General features: G+C 44.5%; 1 protein-coding gene across 1 annotated transcript in view; it reads left to right on the top strand.

Annotated features, from left to right (window-relative positions):
- Window positions 1-11818, top strand: part of LOC106586116 (inactive dipeptidyl peptidase 10) — a 40437-nt gene extending 28619 nt beyond the window's left edge. Inside the window, exons 16-21 of the mRNA XM_045707890.1 lie at window positions 7316-7510; window positions 7754-7944; window positions 8743-8801; window positions 9102-9174; window positions 9746-9819; window positions 10545-11818. Coding sequence (XP_045563846.1) covers window positions 7316-7510; window positions 7754-7944; window positions 8743-8801; window positions 9102-9174; window positions 9746-9819; window positions 10545-10679 — 727 coding nt within the window. The 3' untranslated portion in view covers window positions 10680-11818. The remainder of the gene's footprint in view (window positions 1-7315; window positions 7511-7753; window positions 7945-8742; window positions 8802-9101; window positions 9175-9745; window positions 9820-10544) is intronic.
- Window positions 11819-17581: the final 5763 nt, after the last annotated feature.

Here is a 17581-nt window from a genome sequence, read left to right as displayed (position 1 = left end):
ACAAACCCCGAAACACTCTAAACAAACACCCTGCCACGTCCTGACCAAACTACAATAACATATAACCCCTTATCCTGTTAGGGCTAGGGGGCAGCATTTGCACGTCTGGATAAAAAAAATGTACCCGATTTAATCTGGTTACTAATCCTACCCAGTAACTAGAATATGCGTATACTTATTATATATGGATAGAAAACACTCTAAAGTTTCTAAAACTGTTTGAATGGTGTCTGTGAGTATAACAGAACTCATTTGGCAGGCAAAACCCTGAGACATTTTCTGACAGGAAGTGGATACCTGATGTGTTGTATTGACTTTAAACCTATCCCATTGAAAAACACAGGGGCTGAGGAATATTTTGGCACTTCCTATTGCTTCCACTAGATGTCACCAGCCTTTACAAAGTGTTTTGAGTCTTCTGGAGGGAGATCTGACCGAACAAGAGCCATGGAACGATGATGTCCCATTAGACACCTGGCGCGAGTTCATGTTGGGTACCCTCGTTCCAATACGTTATAAAAGAGTATGCATTCGTCCACCTTGAATATTATTCATGTTCTGGTTAAAAAGGCCCTAATGATTTATGCTATACAACGTTTGACATGTTTGAACGAACGTAAATATATTTTTTCCCCTCGTTCATGACGAGAAGTCCGGCTGGCTTAGATCATGTGCTAACAAGACGGAGATTTTTGGACATAAATGATGAGCTTTTTTGAACAAAACTACATTCGTTATGGACCTGTGATACCTGGAAGTGACATCTGATGAAGAGAATCAAAGGTAATGGATTATTTACATAGTATTTTCGATTTTAGATCTCCCCAACATGACGTCTAGTCTGTATCGCAACGCGTATTTTTCTGGGCGCAGTGCTCAGATTATTGCAAAGTGTGATTTCCCAGTAAGGTTATTTTTAAATCTGGCAAGTTGATTGCGTTCAAGAGATGTAAATCTATAATTCTTTAAATGACAATATAATATTTTACCAATGTTTTCTAATTTTAATTATTTAATTTGTGACGCTGACTTGACTGCCGGTTATTGGAGGGAAACGATTTCCTCAACATCAATGCCATAGTAAAACGCTGTTTTTGGATATAAATATGAACTTGATAGAACTAAAAATGCATGCATTGTCTAACATAATGTCCTAGGAGTGTCATCTGATGGAGATTGTAAAAGGTTAGTGCATCATTTTAGCTGGTTTTATGGTTTTGGTGACCCTGTCTTTGACTTGACAAAACATTACACACAACTCTTGTAAATGTACTGTCCTAACATACTCTAAATTTATGCTTTCGCCGTAAAACCTTTTTGAAATCGTAAAACGTGGTTAGATTAAGGAGATGTTTATCTTTCAAATGGTGTAAAATAGTTGTATTTTTGAAAAATTAGAATTTTGACATTTATTTGGATTCAAATTTGCCGCTCTTGAAATGCACCTGCTGTTGATGGAGTGCACCACGGGTGGCACGCTAGCGTCCCACCTAGCCCATAGAGGTTATACTGGTCAGGACGTGACAGTACCCCCCCCCAAAGGTGCAGACCCCAGATGCACCTCACACAAAAAATAAACACAAAAAATAAACCCCAAAACAAAAAATAAATAATCCTAACTGAAGGGAGGGTGGCCACCTTCACCGACGGTTCCCGTGCTACACCCCCCCTCCCCAACCTCACACCACGGAGGTGGCTCAGGCTCCGGCCTTACTCCCCAACCTAACCTGTCCACCCCCGCTAAATACTTATTACATTTTACCCCTCCCGAAGTCTCTGGGCTATGGCGCATCGCTGAAGACCTCGGGCTGATGTGTGTCGCTGGAGACCTCGGGTTGATGCTCGTCGCTGGAGACCTCGGGCTGAAGGGCGACTCTGGGAGCTCCGGACTGGAGGGCAACTCTGGCTGCGCCGATTCCGGACTATAGGGTGACTCTGGCTGTGCCGATTCCGGACTGTAGCGCGACTCTGGCTGCGCTGATTCCGGACTGTAGCGCGACTCTCTCGGTTCCGGACTGTGGCCCGTCTCTCTCGGTTCCGGACTGTGGGCCGTCTCTCTCGGTTCCGGACTGTGGGCCGTCTCTCTCGGTTCCGGACTGTGGGCCGTCTCTCTCGGTTCCGGACTGTGGGCCGTCTCTCTCGGCTCCGGACTGTGGGCCGTCTCTGCTGGCTCCGGACTGTGGGCCATCTCTCTACAGGGCACTGTCGCCGGAAGCTCTGGACGAGGCACTGTTGCCGGACACTCTGGACGAGGCACTGTTGCCAGAAGCTCTGGACGGGGACTGCGCACTGAAGGCCTGATGCGTGGGGCTGGCTTAGGAAGTGCCAGACTAGGGACACGCACCACAGGGCTAGTGCGAGGAGCAGGAGCAGGACGAGCTGGACTGGGCTGACGCACTGGAGGCCTGGTGCGTGGTGCTGGCTTTGGAGGCGCCAGACTGGAGACACGCACCTCAGGGCTAGTGCGGGGAGCGGGAACAGGATACAGTGGGCCGTGGAGGCGCACTGGAGGTATCGAGCGCAGGACTGGCACCACCCGTACTGGCTGGGTGCCCGCTTCCCCCCGGCAAATGCGGGACGCTGGCACCGAGCACACCGGCCTGTGGATGCTCGGCCTCGATGCCGTGCGCATCACCCCATAGCACGGAGCCTGACCAGTACCACGCTGCCTCCGGTAAGCACGGGGAGTTGGCTTAGGGCTCAACCCTGGCCTAGCCAAACTGCCCGTGTGCCCCCCCAATTTTTTTGGAGGGGGCTGCCTCCCAGGCTCCCTTAACTGCTCCATAGCCCTGGATATGCTCATCCTCATCTCCGCCCATGTCCATCCTTCTTCATCGTGCTCCTTGCCCCGCTGCTTGGTCCTTTGTTGGTGGGTAGTTCTATCACGGTTGTTGTAAGGATTGGACCAAAACGCAGTGGGAATATGTATACTCATCTTCTTTTTATTTTGAAGAAGGAGAAACAAATAAATATGTATACAAAAAAAGAACAAAACAAAACAGTCCTGTCAGGTGCACAAACACTAAACAAGGAACAACTACCCAACAAAATCCCACAGAAAACACCCCTCTTAAATAGGACCTTCAATTCGAAGCAACTAGGAGCAGCTGCTTCCAATTGAAGGTCAACCCCATTAACTAAACATAGAACTAGACATACTAGATAAACATAGAAATAACTAACATAGAACATAGCCCAACAAACCCCGAAACACTCTAAACAAACACCCCCTGCCACGTCCTGACCTAACTACAATAACAAATAACCCCTTATACTGGCCAGGACCTGACACCAGAGTGGATATTTAAGTGATAATGCTCGAGAAGCCGGTGTTTGGAGGATATATTTGCACGGAAATTGCGTCTCGGGCCGGCAAACCGTGCCAATAAATCCTCCAAACATCGACTTTGAGGGCATTATCACGTTTATTTAAAAAATATATATATTTTAACCTTTATTTATCTAGGCAAGTAAGTTAATAAGAACTAATTCTTATTGACAATAACAGCCTAGGAGCAGTGGGTTATCTGCCTTGTTCAGGGGCAGAACAAAATACTTTTACCTTGTCAGCTCAGGGATTCGATCTAGCAACCTTTCGGTCACTGGTTCAACTCTCTAACTACTAGGCTACCTGCCGCCCAATACAACAGGTTACCAACATATTCAAATAATGATTTACATATTTTCAATTAAAAACCTTATTTTGATTTATTTATTCATACTATTTCGTCCTTCCACAAGATTTAGTCCCGACACAAATCTAGGGTTGCTACCCAAGCCGGCTAGTCGTTTGTTCTATCGGTTCGGTTGCCAGAGACGCGACTCAGCCATTCAGTCTTTTTGTTCTGTATCTATGGACGTGACCCAGTTGTTCATTCTAAATGTGCTATTACCATACTGGCTGGCAATGTTCTTATCCCTTGCTTGCTAGCTAACCAACTATGGCTAACTTACTGTCACGTCAAAAACTGCAGCCAGAATAACAGCAAAGTAGCTGCATTTGGATTTGTTTAAGCTGTTTTCTAGTAAAATTTATTTGGATATATCCATAACAATGAGCTAATGAGGTGCAATTTTGCCTGGCATAGAAAATGTACTCACTCGTCAGGACACTGTTCTTCAACAACACAGCAAACACAATCACTTCAAACTGAAGCTGGAAAGACTGCAAACTAGCTGTACTTCATTTTGTTTTACCTTTTTTCAACAACATTTTTTGTATACAGTGCATTTGGAAAGTTTTCTGACCCCTTGACTTTTTTGTTTGTTAATTTTGTTAAGTTACAGACTTCTAAAATGTATTAAATAAATTATTTTCCTCAACAACCTACACACAATACCCCATAATGACAAACAGGTTTTTATAAATGTTTGCAAATGTATAAAAAATAAAATACTTATTTACATTAGTATTCAGACCCTTTGCTATGAGACTCGAAATTGAGCTCAGGTGCATCCTGTTTCTACAACTTGATTGGAGTCCACCGGTGGTAAATTCAATTGATTGGACATGATTTGGAAAGGCACACATGTCTATATAAGGTCCCACTGTTGACAGTGCATGTCAGAGAAAAAACCAAGCCATAAGTTTGAAGGAATTGTCCGTAAAGCGCCTAGACAGCATTGTGTCGCACAGATCTAGGGAATGGTACCCCAAAAAATCTGCAGCATTGAAGGTCCCTAAGACCACAGTGGCCTCCATCATTTTTAAATGGAAGAAGTTTGGAACCACCAAGTCTCTTCCTAGAGCTGGCCGCTAGGCCAAACTGAGCAATAAGGGTTTTGGTCAAGGAGATGACCAAGAATCCAATGGTCACTCTGACAGAGCTGTAGAGTTCCTCTGTGGAGATGGGAGAACCTTCTAGAAGGATAATCATCTCTGCAGCACTCCACCAATCAGGCCTTTATGGTAGAGTGGCCAGACGGAAGCCACTCCTCAGTAGAAGGCACATAACAGCCCGCTTGGAGTTAGCCAAAAGGCACCTAAAGGACTCTCAGACTATGAGAAACAAGATTCTCTGGTCTGATGAAACCAAGATTGAACTCTTTGGCATGAATGCCAAGCGTCACTTCTGGAGAAAACCTAGACCATCCCTATGGGGAAGCATGGTGGTGGCAGCATCATTCTGTGGGATGTTTTTCAGCGACAGGGACTGGGAGACTTGTCAGGATCGAGGTAAAGATGAATGGAGCAAAGTAAGGAGAGATCCTTGATGAAAACCTGCTCCAGATCGCTCACGACCTCAGACTGGAGAAAAGGTTAACCTTCCAACAAGACAACGACCCTAAGCACACAGCCAAGACAATGCAGGACTGGCTTCTGGACAAGCCTCTGAATGTCTTTGAGTGGGACAACCAGAGCCCGAACTTGAACCCGATTGAACATCTCTGGCGAGACCTGAAAATAGTTGTGCAGTGACTCACCCCATCCAACCTGATAGAGCTTGAGAGGATCTGCAGAGAAGAATGGAATAAACTCCGCAAATACAGGTGTGTCAAGCTTTTAACGTAATACCCAATAAGACTCAAGGCTGTAATCGCTGATAAAGGTGCTTCAACAAAGTACTGAGTAAAGGGTCTGAATACTTATGTAAATGTCATATATATATATATATATATATATATATATATATATATATATATATATATATATATATATATATATATATTTTACATTTTAAAACATTTCTACAAACCTGTTTTTGCTTTGTCAGTATGGGTATTTTGTGTAGATTGATGAGGGGGAAAAACTATTTAATTCATTTTAGAATAAGGCTGTAACGTAACAAAATGTAGAAATGTCAACGGGTCTGAATACTTTCCGAATGCACTGTATATCCATAACAATGATGCCAGCTGATTCATGATTTTGACTGACTGAGAAACACTGCCTGTCTGTCTCGTCCCGACTCCCGTCATGTTCCTTGCTATGGGAAGCTGGAGATCGAATTTGAATATTGAAACAATGTTGCAAATGTCGGAGAGACAGAAAGCAAGGTTTTTACAACTCTCCGCTGTTGAAAACGAAATCTTAGTCTAAAAGAAATGTGAGAATGTCTAGATGCTTTTTATAGTGGAGATGTTTATCAAAAGTTATAAAGTGCCTGGCTGGGCTGATAAGACAGTGGATTGCGCAGTCAGGGGGAACAGAGTAAATATGCATTTTAGCGTCATAGATTTAGCCGGTGGTAACTTGTCGAATAGACACCGGCTGGAAAGCAATTTTAACCAATCAGCATTCAGAATGTTGTGACAAAACCATCAGTAAAGTTGAAAATGCGATTGAAACCCATTTAACTTGTATATTGTATTCGGTGCATGGGAATTTAACCACAAAAGTAACTTTTATGTGCACTGCATCATTACACACATCCTTCTATCCGCAACGGGTCAATTTGATGGAATTACATCTCTGGTGGGAAAATGCGCAGTGTTTTTTTATCAGATTTTTTTATGTTTGCATGAAAATCTGTCGCCAATTGGATGGAAACCTAACTTGTGATATAGAATGAGTGGTGCTGTCGGAAATTCGTAAATCCAACATTCCGACACGGAACTAACCAGTTGACAGATCCTCCACATAAGAGTTACAAGTTGTAAACCAGAAGGTGATACCTGAGTTTAGAGTTTACGAGTTGGGACATTTCATCATTGACCCTTTACATTTTCAACCACATGATGAGAAAAAAAAGCCATTTACAACCTTAAAGGGAAATTCTACCACTTCCAATCTCATTTTCATTATCTCCAGCACAATACCAGTGTCTACAGTACATATTTGAAAATGGCACATTTCTAACTTTTATAGAAACAAAATAATAGGCTAAAAAGTTGTTCCCGATGATCATAAGTTAAAACATTGTTAAAAAACGGTGATTTTCAAACACTGTGAGATTTTGAAAATCAGTTTTTCCTAATCCTAGCCTTTGATGTAACAGAAAAGCATTTTTTAGGACATTTCTTCTCATCTTTTTAACCACAGACTATAGAAACATGCAATCTTAACATATTTAGACGCTGGAGAAATTAATATGAGGTTGAAAAGTGGCAGAATTGCCCTTTAATAATGTGAATAATCGAACTAGTTTTACCTTTTTGTCAATGTTTGCAATCTAGTTAACTCATTATTAGCTACCTAGCTCATATGTCAGTGGTTGAAAGTTGTTATGACTTCAAAAACACTTGAACACACTCCTGTTGTATTTATGACTACTAGGAAATACGATATTCCAATGAGCACTGAACACACCAGAAGTCACTCATATTGAACCTTGATGGTAAATTCAATTTGACCAACTTTGATGGTGTTCCATAGTGACAGTGCCCCCGGTGGCCAGGCGGTGAGTGACCAATTTGTTCTTGACTGGGACTCGGTTCTGGTCAGCTCGGATAATGTCATCGTGGCTCGCCTGGACGGCAGTGGGAGTGGGTTCCTGGGCCAGAGGGTCCTACATGAAGTCCACCAGCGTTTGGGAACTGTGGAGGTGCAGGACCAGATCGCAGCAGTAGAGTATGTACTGGAGCATGATCTGAACATGATCTGAAAGCTCTCACATGGATACTGTTGAAAGAAATTGTTGATTCGATGGGAACTGATTCATTGCATTTCAGAAATGTTAGACTTCAATACCCTCCCGTATTTTATTAGGTACCTGACCAAGCTGCCATATGTGGATAAAAATAAGGTTGCTGTTTATGGAAAGGTAAGGAAGTGTCATTTGGAATATTTGTGGATATGGTATATTTAGCTATAACCCCTTTTTTTGTATTCTTACTTACAGTACATGGGTTTTTACCTATATCCAACATTGCATGTCCAACTATTTTTGGGGGTGTTTCCCCAGGCTTATGGGGGTTTCCTGAGCTCTCTTCTACTCCTCTCCTCTGGCTCTATGTTCAGATGTGGGGTTGCAGTTGCTCCCGTGACAGACTGGAGACTCTACGGTAATTTCCCAGTCTAAGATAAATCCTTTCAGTAGCCATTCATTTAATAGAGTTTGTCAAGTCATGTCCAATATCTCTTAGAAGTTATGGTGATGGCCACTTAATACATCAGGATTTGTCAAATACGGTAGGTGGATGCGGCACTCATCCATTGACTTGAAATGTAGGGCCCGTCCAATAAGGCTGAAGGATGTTGTTGTTTATACCATTCATGTGAATGGTAAGACCAGCATGCACTTTTACTCTATAGAAATACGGCAGGCACTGGGAGGAAATACAGTATTTCCTACTACTTCAGAGGTGCCTTTGAATATCTTCCTCAAAACACAGTGGTATGAAGCCCATTGATTGTTCAGGGATTTTAAACGTAATAATAAGGGAAAATATACCTGCTTTCTGTTTATGCAATCACTGGAATCTTTTCTCACTTTCCAGTTCGCCTGAATTTTTGCTCTTTACTTTACATGGTCAATCTCATGTTTCCTACCTGTCATTTTTCAAAGACTTAGTGAAAAAATCCACTCAAAAACTATATTTTGGTATTTTTTTAATTAGTCCACTGTTAATACAGTCCCAGAAAGTTTTGCATGTCAGCAGTCAACTTTTCAAGATATTGGGTTTTCAAGCAGTGTCACTTGCCACATCCTCATGATGATGTGGCAAGTGACACTTTGCTTCTTGAAAGTCCAATATCTTGAAAACTTGACTGCTGACACAAAACATTTTGGGACTGTATTAATAGTGGACTAATGAAAGAAATACCAAAAACACACTTAACTATGTTGTATTTTTCTAAAGGTTCTGCCTTCACTGAGCGTTACTTTGGGTTTCCGGTCCAGGATGAGCTTAAATACCAAGTATGATTGACTTTCTATGTTTTTTTTAAATTAAATATTGATAGGTGGTCAAGGGGGAAGCACTGAAAATTCTACATTTAATCTTATCATTAGCAATTCATCCAATAAACACTTGTTACACTGCAATAGTGTCATATCTGTTGATTCTTCGCTAATGGCAAGCCTCTGGTAGTGGCAAGCCTCTGCTAAATCACACCAAGCTGTGCTTGAATGCATTTCTCTTATAGAAAACTAGTTGGTATTTACAGTATGTTTTCAGTATCTTTCACTGATATAAAATTGTCATTGTGTCTCGAACAGCTCTCCAGTCTGCTTCCCAACATCACAGGCACAGGTCAACGGAGGTTTCTCATCATCCATGGAACAGCAGATGGTGAGTACTAGTTCTCTCTAGTTGCTACTCAGGGCATGGTTGCACGCTATTGTTGGACTTCAATGTGGAGCTTATTTTGTAGGTTTAATGAAAAAGATAGGAGATAAGCCGTTATCTAATTAGCGTTTTATCTGTCAGACAGACAGTGTTTAAGTCAAACGATGGGCTTATTCATTGTGTTCAGTTGATTGTTAGCCTTAAGTGGGGATAAAAAGACAGATGTATCATACTGTTGTTAATGAAATAAGATATGATTGACAGGCACTCACAAAAATAGAACTGAGCAGCACACGCTATAATTGCATACCAGGTACTTGTGCACATGAGATACAGTGCATTTTATACTTAGAACTTATAAGAAGAATCATCAATTGTTCGTCTATTGTGCTATAGCTTTGTATACTGCATCCGATCTAGTTCATTTCTCAATAGCTTAATGACTATGACATTGTTCCAGCCTCAACCCTGTAGTATTACATTTAATTTTGTGAAATTGCCTACAATGTTATTCATTTGAAATGAAAATGCTTATCGAGCAAGGACACCAACGTTTCAATTATCTCTCTTTCAGCCACCGTTCATTTCCAGCATTCCGCGGAGCTGGTGAAACTTCTGTCAATATCAAATGTTAACTACACTCTGCAGGTGACCAGTTACATTCTCCCTTCCTATGCAAAGTGCCATTTAATGTCGCAGACAAAGGAGGCCTCAGTGATGCATGTATAATTGAAGCTGACCTCCCCCCTCTGCCTTGAATCATTTATTATTTAAAGTTTGACAAAGTGAAAATAGTTACCTGCTGCGCGGTGCCAAACCTGCCCTGAGGAAAATCTGTCTGATATTTAAAAAAGGCCCCACCTTTGAAAAGTAAGTAGGAGAGGAGGGAGAGGGAGAACTCAAGAATGAAATAGTGGAGCGATAATGATAAGAGTAAAATGAAATAAAGGTAGACTCAGCCGAATTACGTTGCCACGAGCAGCATTGCAGGTGTTGCGATGAGCCAGATGCAAGACTTCGCTCTCACACAGTCACCCACAGTATCTGTGCAGGAGTTGGCTTCTTAAAACATGGTAGCTACAGGACCGAAACAGTGGAGAAGTTAAGCCTCGCTCGTCACCGTTTTTAGTCGTTGCGGAAATTGACCCACTATGCTGTTTACTTTGTGCGTCTACGTCATATCGCTGAGTCTACGTTGAAGTGTAATTAATAACAGTAGTTCTGCATGTGTGTTGTGACATTGATAATAGTGGTAGTCATGTAAGTTAACACTTCTTTTTTATCTAATTCGTAATAACAGTAAATGTAAAACTACTCTGCTGTAGAATTCAATATAATGATAATGAACAACTATTTATTTCTCTGTTCCCTAGATCTTCCCAGACGAAGGCCACAACATTTACTCTGTGAAGAGCCAACGCTACTTGTTGAATTCTGTCATGACCTTCTTCAGGGAATGCTTCCTAGTGGAAATCCCTGTAGCTCATCCTGTGTCTGAGGATGACTAGGATGACCATATCTCACCTTGTTTTTGTAGAACCTGTTGCTCCTGGAAACGATAAAGTGGTCTTTGACCTGCTTGTCTGAGGAACCACCAGTGAGAAGTGGTGAGATATGGTGAGACAATGTGAACGAGAGAGGGGTCAGACAATGTTGCTGTGCACTATGAAGGGTAATGATAGGCTGAGATGAGATTGAAGATTTTTCCTGTACAGTGATGTATAATTTTTCCTATTGCTATGATCAAGCAATAGTTCACATAGGAACATTTAGGGTGTTCTGCAAATATCATAAGTATACAGTTAGCGTGGTAGAGTTTCAGTAGAGAAGAAGGGAAACTTGTTCATATTAGCTGTTTGTATGGGAGATATGTTTTTGTCTTTACTGTTAAAGATGTGAAAGGGAGATATTTATTTATTTTTCCTTTTAAAGAATATAGTTATTTCAGACAGCTGTAATGTATTGTGAATTGTATACCTAGATACATATTCAATTCTAATATGGCATTTAGCAGGTGCTTTTATCCAAAGCAATTTACAGAGCGTGCATTAGGGATAAATACAGGTAACCGGGATCCTAGGACTGTCACTCCTCACATTTCCCCCCAAAATAAAATGACCTGGGAAATGAATTTTTTTTCCCCCAATATTGCACAATTGCAATTTCGCAAAATACATAATCTGCGCAGAAGCAAATTGGCAAACATTTGTGAGCGGACCAAGTCATTTGGTGTCACTCTAAAGTGGAAAGGTGGAATAAACGAGTCCAGAGTAGGTTTTCTTGATTCAACACGGTTCTCTATTGAGGGATTTCTGACACTACAAACACTCCAACACAGTCAATGAGAATCTCCAAAGGAACAACATACGTCTTCTTTAGATGACACAGGATCACATTACGGTTATCTTCAAATTATAACAACAATCACATATTCGTCACCGTCTTAATGAATCTTCTTGGATAGCACCTCTCTCTCCGTAGCCATTCTCCAGAGATAGTTTATCTTCCTCCCTTCTTGCTGGTTCCATCCTCTCTCTTGTAGGGGAAAGAGAATATCTCATTAGTACCGTCAGCTGTGCTTAATTGACTCTGGTTACCTTGTCTCACATGCCTTGTTGGGCTACTATCTATGAGCCCAGCCTGCCCTCTGGTGGTCCTTCCACATACCTCCCCCTCAGGACCGGACCGGAGGGTCGGGCGCCAGACGCACCGTCTTGGTCGCGTCGGGACAGCGCGTCTGCATTCCCGTTCCTCGATCCGGCCCTGTGGATGACATGGAAAGAGAACGGTTGTAAAGCAAGAAACCATCTGGCTATTCGGTTGTTATTGTTTCTCTTACCAGCCATCCACGTGAGGGGCGCATGGTCCGTAACTAATGCAAACCTCAGACCCAGTAGGTAGTACCGGAGATAATCGAGGGCCCACTTAATGGCTAGGGCCTCTTTCTCTACGGTAGCATATCTCTGTTCCCGATCGCTGAGCTTTCTACTTATAAAGAGAATCGGCCTCTCTGCTTCGCCTTCACCCTGAGCTAGTACGGCCCCGAGCCCCGTATCCGAGGCGTCTACCTGTACAATGAACTCTTGTGAGAAGTCCGGAGCCTGTAGGACGGGATCAGAACACAGGCCCTCTTTTAGCAATTGAAAGGCCTCCTCCGCCTCATCTTTCCACTCTACCCGGTTTGGCAAGTTTTTCTTGATGAGGTTTGTGAGGGGGTTGGCAATGGTTGCATATCCAGGGATAAAACGGCGATAATATCCCGTTATCCCTAAGAAGGCCCGAACGTCCCGCTTGGTCTGGGGTCGAGGCCAGTCCCGAATTGCCCTGGTCTTCTCTGCCTGTGGGCGTATTTTCCCATTCCCCACGGTGTACCCCAGGTATTCCGCTTCGGACAGACCCAGGCAGCATTTTTTTGGATTGGCCGTCAACCCTGTGGCTTCCAGACTCATGAGCCCCGCCCGTAGTCGTAGGAGGTGACTATCCCAGTCCTCGCTGTGGATGACCACATCGTCTATGTACGCCGCTGCGTACTCTTGATGGGGCCGTAGAATGGCATCCATGAGGCATTGGAAAGTTGCAGCAGCACCATGCAGTCCGAAGGGCATCCTCACATACTGAAAAAGCCCCTCCGGTGTGGCGAAGGCGGTCTTTGGGCGGTCCTCTGGAGCCACCGGCACTTGCCAATATCCCTTCGTCAAATCCAGGGTGGTGATGAACTTGGCCTTTCCTAAGCGCTCCAAGAGTTCATCCACGCGGGGCATGGGATATGCGTCGAATGTAGAGATTGCATTCACGCTCCTAAAGTCGTTGCAGAGTCTCATACTACCATCGGGTTTGGGGACCAGGACTATGGGACTGGACCACTCACTCGTCGATGGCTCGATCACACCCATCCTCAGCATCTCCCTTACCTCGTTCTTGGCGATGACTCGGCGGGCCTCAGGAATCCTGTAAGGACGGATATGCACCTTCTTGCCGGGTTCAGTGTGGATATGGTGGAACAAGACATCTGTTTGTCCTGGGAACGGAGAGAATACCCGGCCGAAGTGAATAATCAGCTTGTCTAGCTGTCTCGACTGTTCCGGCAAGAGAGTTTGGCCATGGCGCACCTGTGGTAGAACCTCCTCTTTTCCTTGGCCCTCCATGGCCATCAAAGCCACCTCCTCCTCTCTTCCATGGTACTTCTTCAACAGGTTTATGTGATAGAGTTGGACCTTCTTCCTCCTGTCGGGTTGTTTGATGAGGTAATTGACCGGTGAGACCCTTTTCATTACCTCGTAGGGCCCCCTCCACTGTGCCAGCAAGCAGTGTTCAACTGTGGGCACGAGCACCATCACTTCCTCTCCCACGGAGAACTCACGGGATGTCGCGGACTTATCGTAGGCCCAGCCTTGGGTCCTTTGCGCCTTCTCCATATGCTCCTTTACTATGGGCCACACTGCCGACAGGGTAACATGGGTAACATGTTCTATTGTGGATCGGAAGGGACATGGTTGGGTCTCCCAGGTCTCCTTGGCTAAGTCGAGGATCCCTCGACAGGGTCTGCCGTAGAGCAATTCAAACGGGGAGAATCCAGTGGACGCCTGGGGTACTTCTCGCAGGGCAAACATTAAGTGTGGGAGAAGCATGTCCCAGTTTTTCCTGTCTCTGGACACCACTCTTCTCAACATGCTTTTAATCGTTTTGTTCAAGCGTTCGCACAACCCATCTGTTTGAGGGTGGAATATGCTTTTACGTATCTGTTGAACCTGATATAACCGACACAAGTCCTTCATCAACCGGGACATGAACGGGGTTCCCTGATCGGTTAGGATCGTCTTGGGAAGGCCTACCCGAGAGAACATCATGAACAATTCCTTGGCAATTCCCTTGGACGACATGTTACGCAGGGGTATGGCCTCTGGGAACTTGGTAGCGTAATCTACGACCACTAGGATGTACTCGTGTCCTCTGGCAGATTTTGGGAGGGGTCCCACGAGGTCCATAGCTATGCGTTCAAAGGGAGTCTCTATGATGGGGAGAGGAATCAAAGGGTTACGTAGGTGTGGCCGTGGAGCTGTACGCTGACATTGATCACACGTCCTACAATACCTGGCCACATCACGGGTGACACGGGGCCAATAGAATCTCTGCATGATTCTGTCGATAGTCTTGTCTCGTGCCAGGTGTCCTCCTAGGACGTGGGAATGGGCTAACTGTAGGACTGTATCCCTGTATGGTCTAGGCACCATTAGTAATTCCTGGATTTCCCCCCTTCGTTGCACGACCCAATATAAGAGACCCCGCCTGATTGAATAGTAAGGAAGAGGGGGCTCACCTGATCCGTCGACGTTCCTCCCGTCGATCACCTTCACCTTCCTCATGGCCTCCCTTAGGTCTGGGTCTCTATGCTGCGAGGTGCCGAACTGTCCCTTTAATTCCTGGGGCAGGTCAACCTCGGTAGAGGGGTGTGGAGGTTGTTCCCCATCCCCACCAGGGGTGACTGAGGAGAATCCCTTCCAGGTTCCCTCCTCGGATGGGGCTTCAAATATATCTCTTAGCGCCTGGTTGCTCCTTCCTTCCTGCGTCGTGTATAACCCTTCGCAGGTGTCTTCATCGGTGGTTTCCTGGAATATCTGTCGTAAACGTTGGGTCTCTATTTCTTCCTCTGCTCCAGAGGACAAGGACGAGGCTACGTCTCCTTGTAGGACTACTACCTCGGGCTTGGATTTGTTTTTTTTCTTCTTTCCTGTCCCCCTTCTTCCCATGCATAACGTCATCTGCCGCAGCTCTTTATATAGAGGACAGTCTCTCCCTATCAATAATGGCACCTTCAGCTGGGGTACTTTCCCTGCCCTGACTGTACACCTTCCTTTCGGAGTGAGAATAGACAGATTCACGGTGGGGTAATAGTGGGTGTCTCCATGGATACAGGACACGGCTACTTTGTCTGGTAGCAGTGTTGCTGAGGTCACCATCTGCTCCTCTACTAACGTAACCATACTTCCCGAGTCGAGAATGGCAACCACATCTTGTCCTTCTACTCGAACCGGAATCTCTGGGGCTGGGGCTATTTCTGTTAACCAACAGTGTTGATCATGCCCTCTCGAACCGGGATGCGTCGGGATGGGCATCGATGACTCCGTGACCATGGACTCGTCCTTGCTAGGACATTGTGAGGCATAATGGTCTGGAGACTGACATTTAAAACACCGACCCTGCTGTGTGGGGGATGACTTCTCCCACCTCCGGAGGGGGTTTGGAGGTTTCGGTGGCGGACGTGCCGGGGCGAGTCGTGGTACGGGATTTGCAGAATCCTTCCGTTCCTTCTTGTCCCCTTTTAACAACTCCCCTGTAGATCGGTATGTTTCCACCGCCTGGGCTATGTCGTCGGCTGACAACGGGTTGGTTTGACCCACAACCCTTTTTAAGTCACTGGGTAATTCCCTCAATATCTTGTCCACAACGAGGGTCTCAATTACATGTCCTACTCCCTTTCCGGGTTCCAGCCACTGTTTCATCAGTCGTATTAGAGCGAAGATCTGGGCACGGACGGGTTGGTCAGTCATATAGGTCCACTGATGGAACTTTACAGCTCTATCTCTGGCAGTCAGCTGGTACCGGGATAGGATCTCGGTTTTTAGTCGCCCATAGTCCGCAGCTTCGTGGGAATCCAGGTCAAAATAGGCTTCCTGGGCCACCCCGGTCAAAAGAGGGGCTAATGCGCTCGCCCATTCTGTGGGCGGCCACTCTTCCAAGGTGGCCGTCCTTTCGAAGGTCATGAGGAAGGCCTCGATATCATCCTCCTTGGAGAGACGAGGTAAGATGGCGTGAGCAGCCGCTCTTGGCTTCACTCTAGGTTCTTCTCGCCCACTCAGCTGTCGTTGCAGGAGTTCTATGGTTGTCTGCTGTGCCGTGATCAACTGTTGTAGTAGAGCGTTGTCCATCGTTCTTGAATGGTTCCTCTGTCTACTGGAAGAATCTTGATTTACTCACTTATCCTTGTGTCACTCGTCCACCTAGTGCCCACATTCTCCACCAATGTGAGCGGACCAAGTCATTTGGTGTCACTCTAAAGTGGAAAGGTGGAATAAACGAGTCCAGAGTAGGTTTTCTTGATTCAACACAGTTCTCTATTGAGGGATTTCTGACACTACAAACACTCCAACACAGTCAATGAGAATCTCCAAAGGAACAACATACGTCTTCTTTAGATGACACAGGATCACATTACGGTTATCTTCAAATTATAACAACAATCACATATTCGTCACCGTCTTAATGAATCTTCTTGGATAGCACCTCTCTCTCCGTAGCCATTCTCCAGAGATAGTTTATCTTCCTCCCTTCTTGCTGGTTCCATCCTCTCTCTTGTAGGGGAAAGAGAATATCTCATTAGTACCGTCAGCTGTGCTTAATTGACTCTGGTTACCTTGTCTCACATGCCTTGTTGGGCTACTATCTATGAGCCCAGCCTGCCCTCTGGTGGTCCTTCCACACATTTTATATATAGCAGATTATCCAATCAGGTTGTCACATGGAAGCCTTTAGTCTAGAGAATTTACTTCACACAAAGTCACCACAAATTCAAAGTACACACAAAATTGACACTGCTGGACTGCAGACAAGACTTAAATACAGTTTAGAGTTCTTATCAGAACTGAATATTCTAAAATGAGGCCGAACCCCAAAAAAATCCAGATTGAAAAAAAATTAACTATAGGCTATATTGATTTAAAATGGTGTTGAGAACAACGTGGCGGCTGGGGGCGGCAGCGGAGTGAATAGATGAGGAAACAGCCATTGGGACTTGAAAAAGCGCAAAGAGAGGAAAACTCACCTTATTTATGATCAACTGATGATGAAAATATTGGAATAAAATAGGCTAATGCAATTGAAAGCATTGCTTATACTGAAACTCACTCGGTCATATCCAAACCGTTATACTAATGTAGTTTGAGAGTTCTTTCAATGGTGGATGGATGACTATCAATGTCAGGGGTGTCAAACTCATTCCATTTAGGGCCTAGTGTCTGCGTTTTTTTTTTTTTTTTTCCTTTCAAGTAATACCTAGACAACCAGGTGAGGGGAGTTCTTTACCAATTAGGGAAAGGGAAAGGGTGATACCTAGTCAGTTGTACAACTGAATACCTTCAACTGAAATGTGTCTTCCGCATTTAACCCAACCCCTCCACGTCTTCAGGGGAACAGTGGGTTAACTGCCTTTAATTCATCAATCAAGTACAAGGGAGGAGCGAAAACCCACAAACCCCCCTCTGGAATGAGTTTGCCACTTTATGCGAACTCAAACTGAATGGAGAATGATTACTATTTTATAGATTTAATCATCAACTGAGCACAGATACTGTGATGCATGAACTCAGCTACTTCCTGTTCTCTCATTTTCAATAATTCACATTCCACCAATCAA

The sequence above is a fragment of the Salmo salar genome, chromosome ssa25 (assembly GCF_905237065.1).
Source record: "Salmo salar chromosome ssa25, Ssal_v3.1, whole genome shotgun sequence".
Lineage (NCBI taxonomy): Eukaryota > Metazoa > Chordata > Actinopteri > Salmoniformes > Salmonidae > Salmo > Salmo salar.
This window is presented reverse-complemented; position numbering and strand designations above follow the sequence as displayed.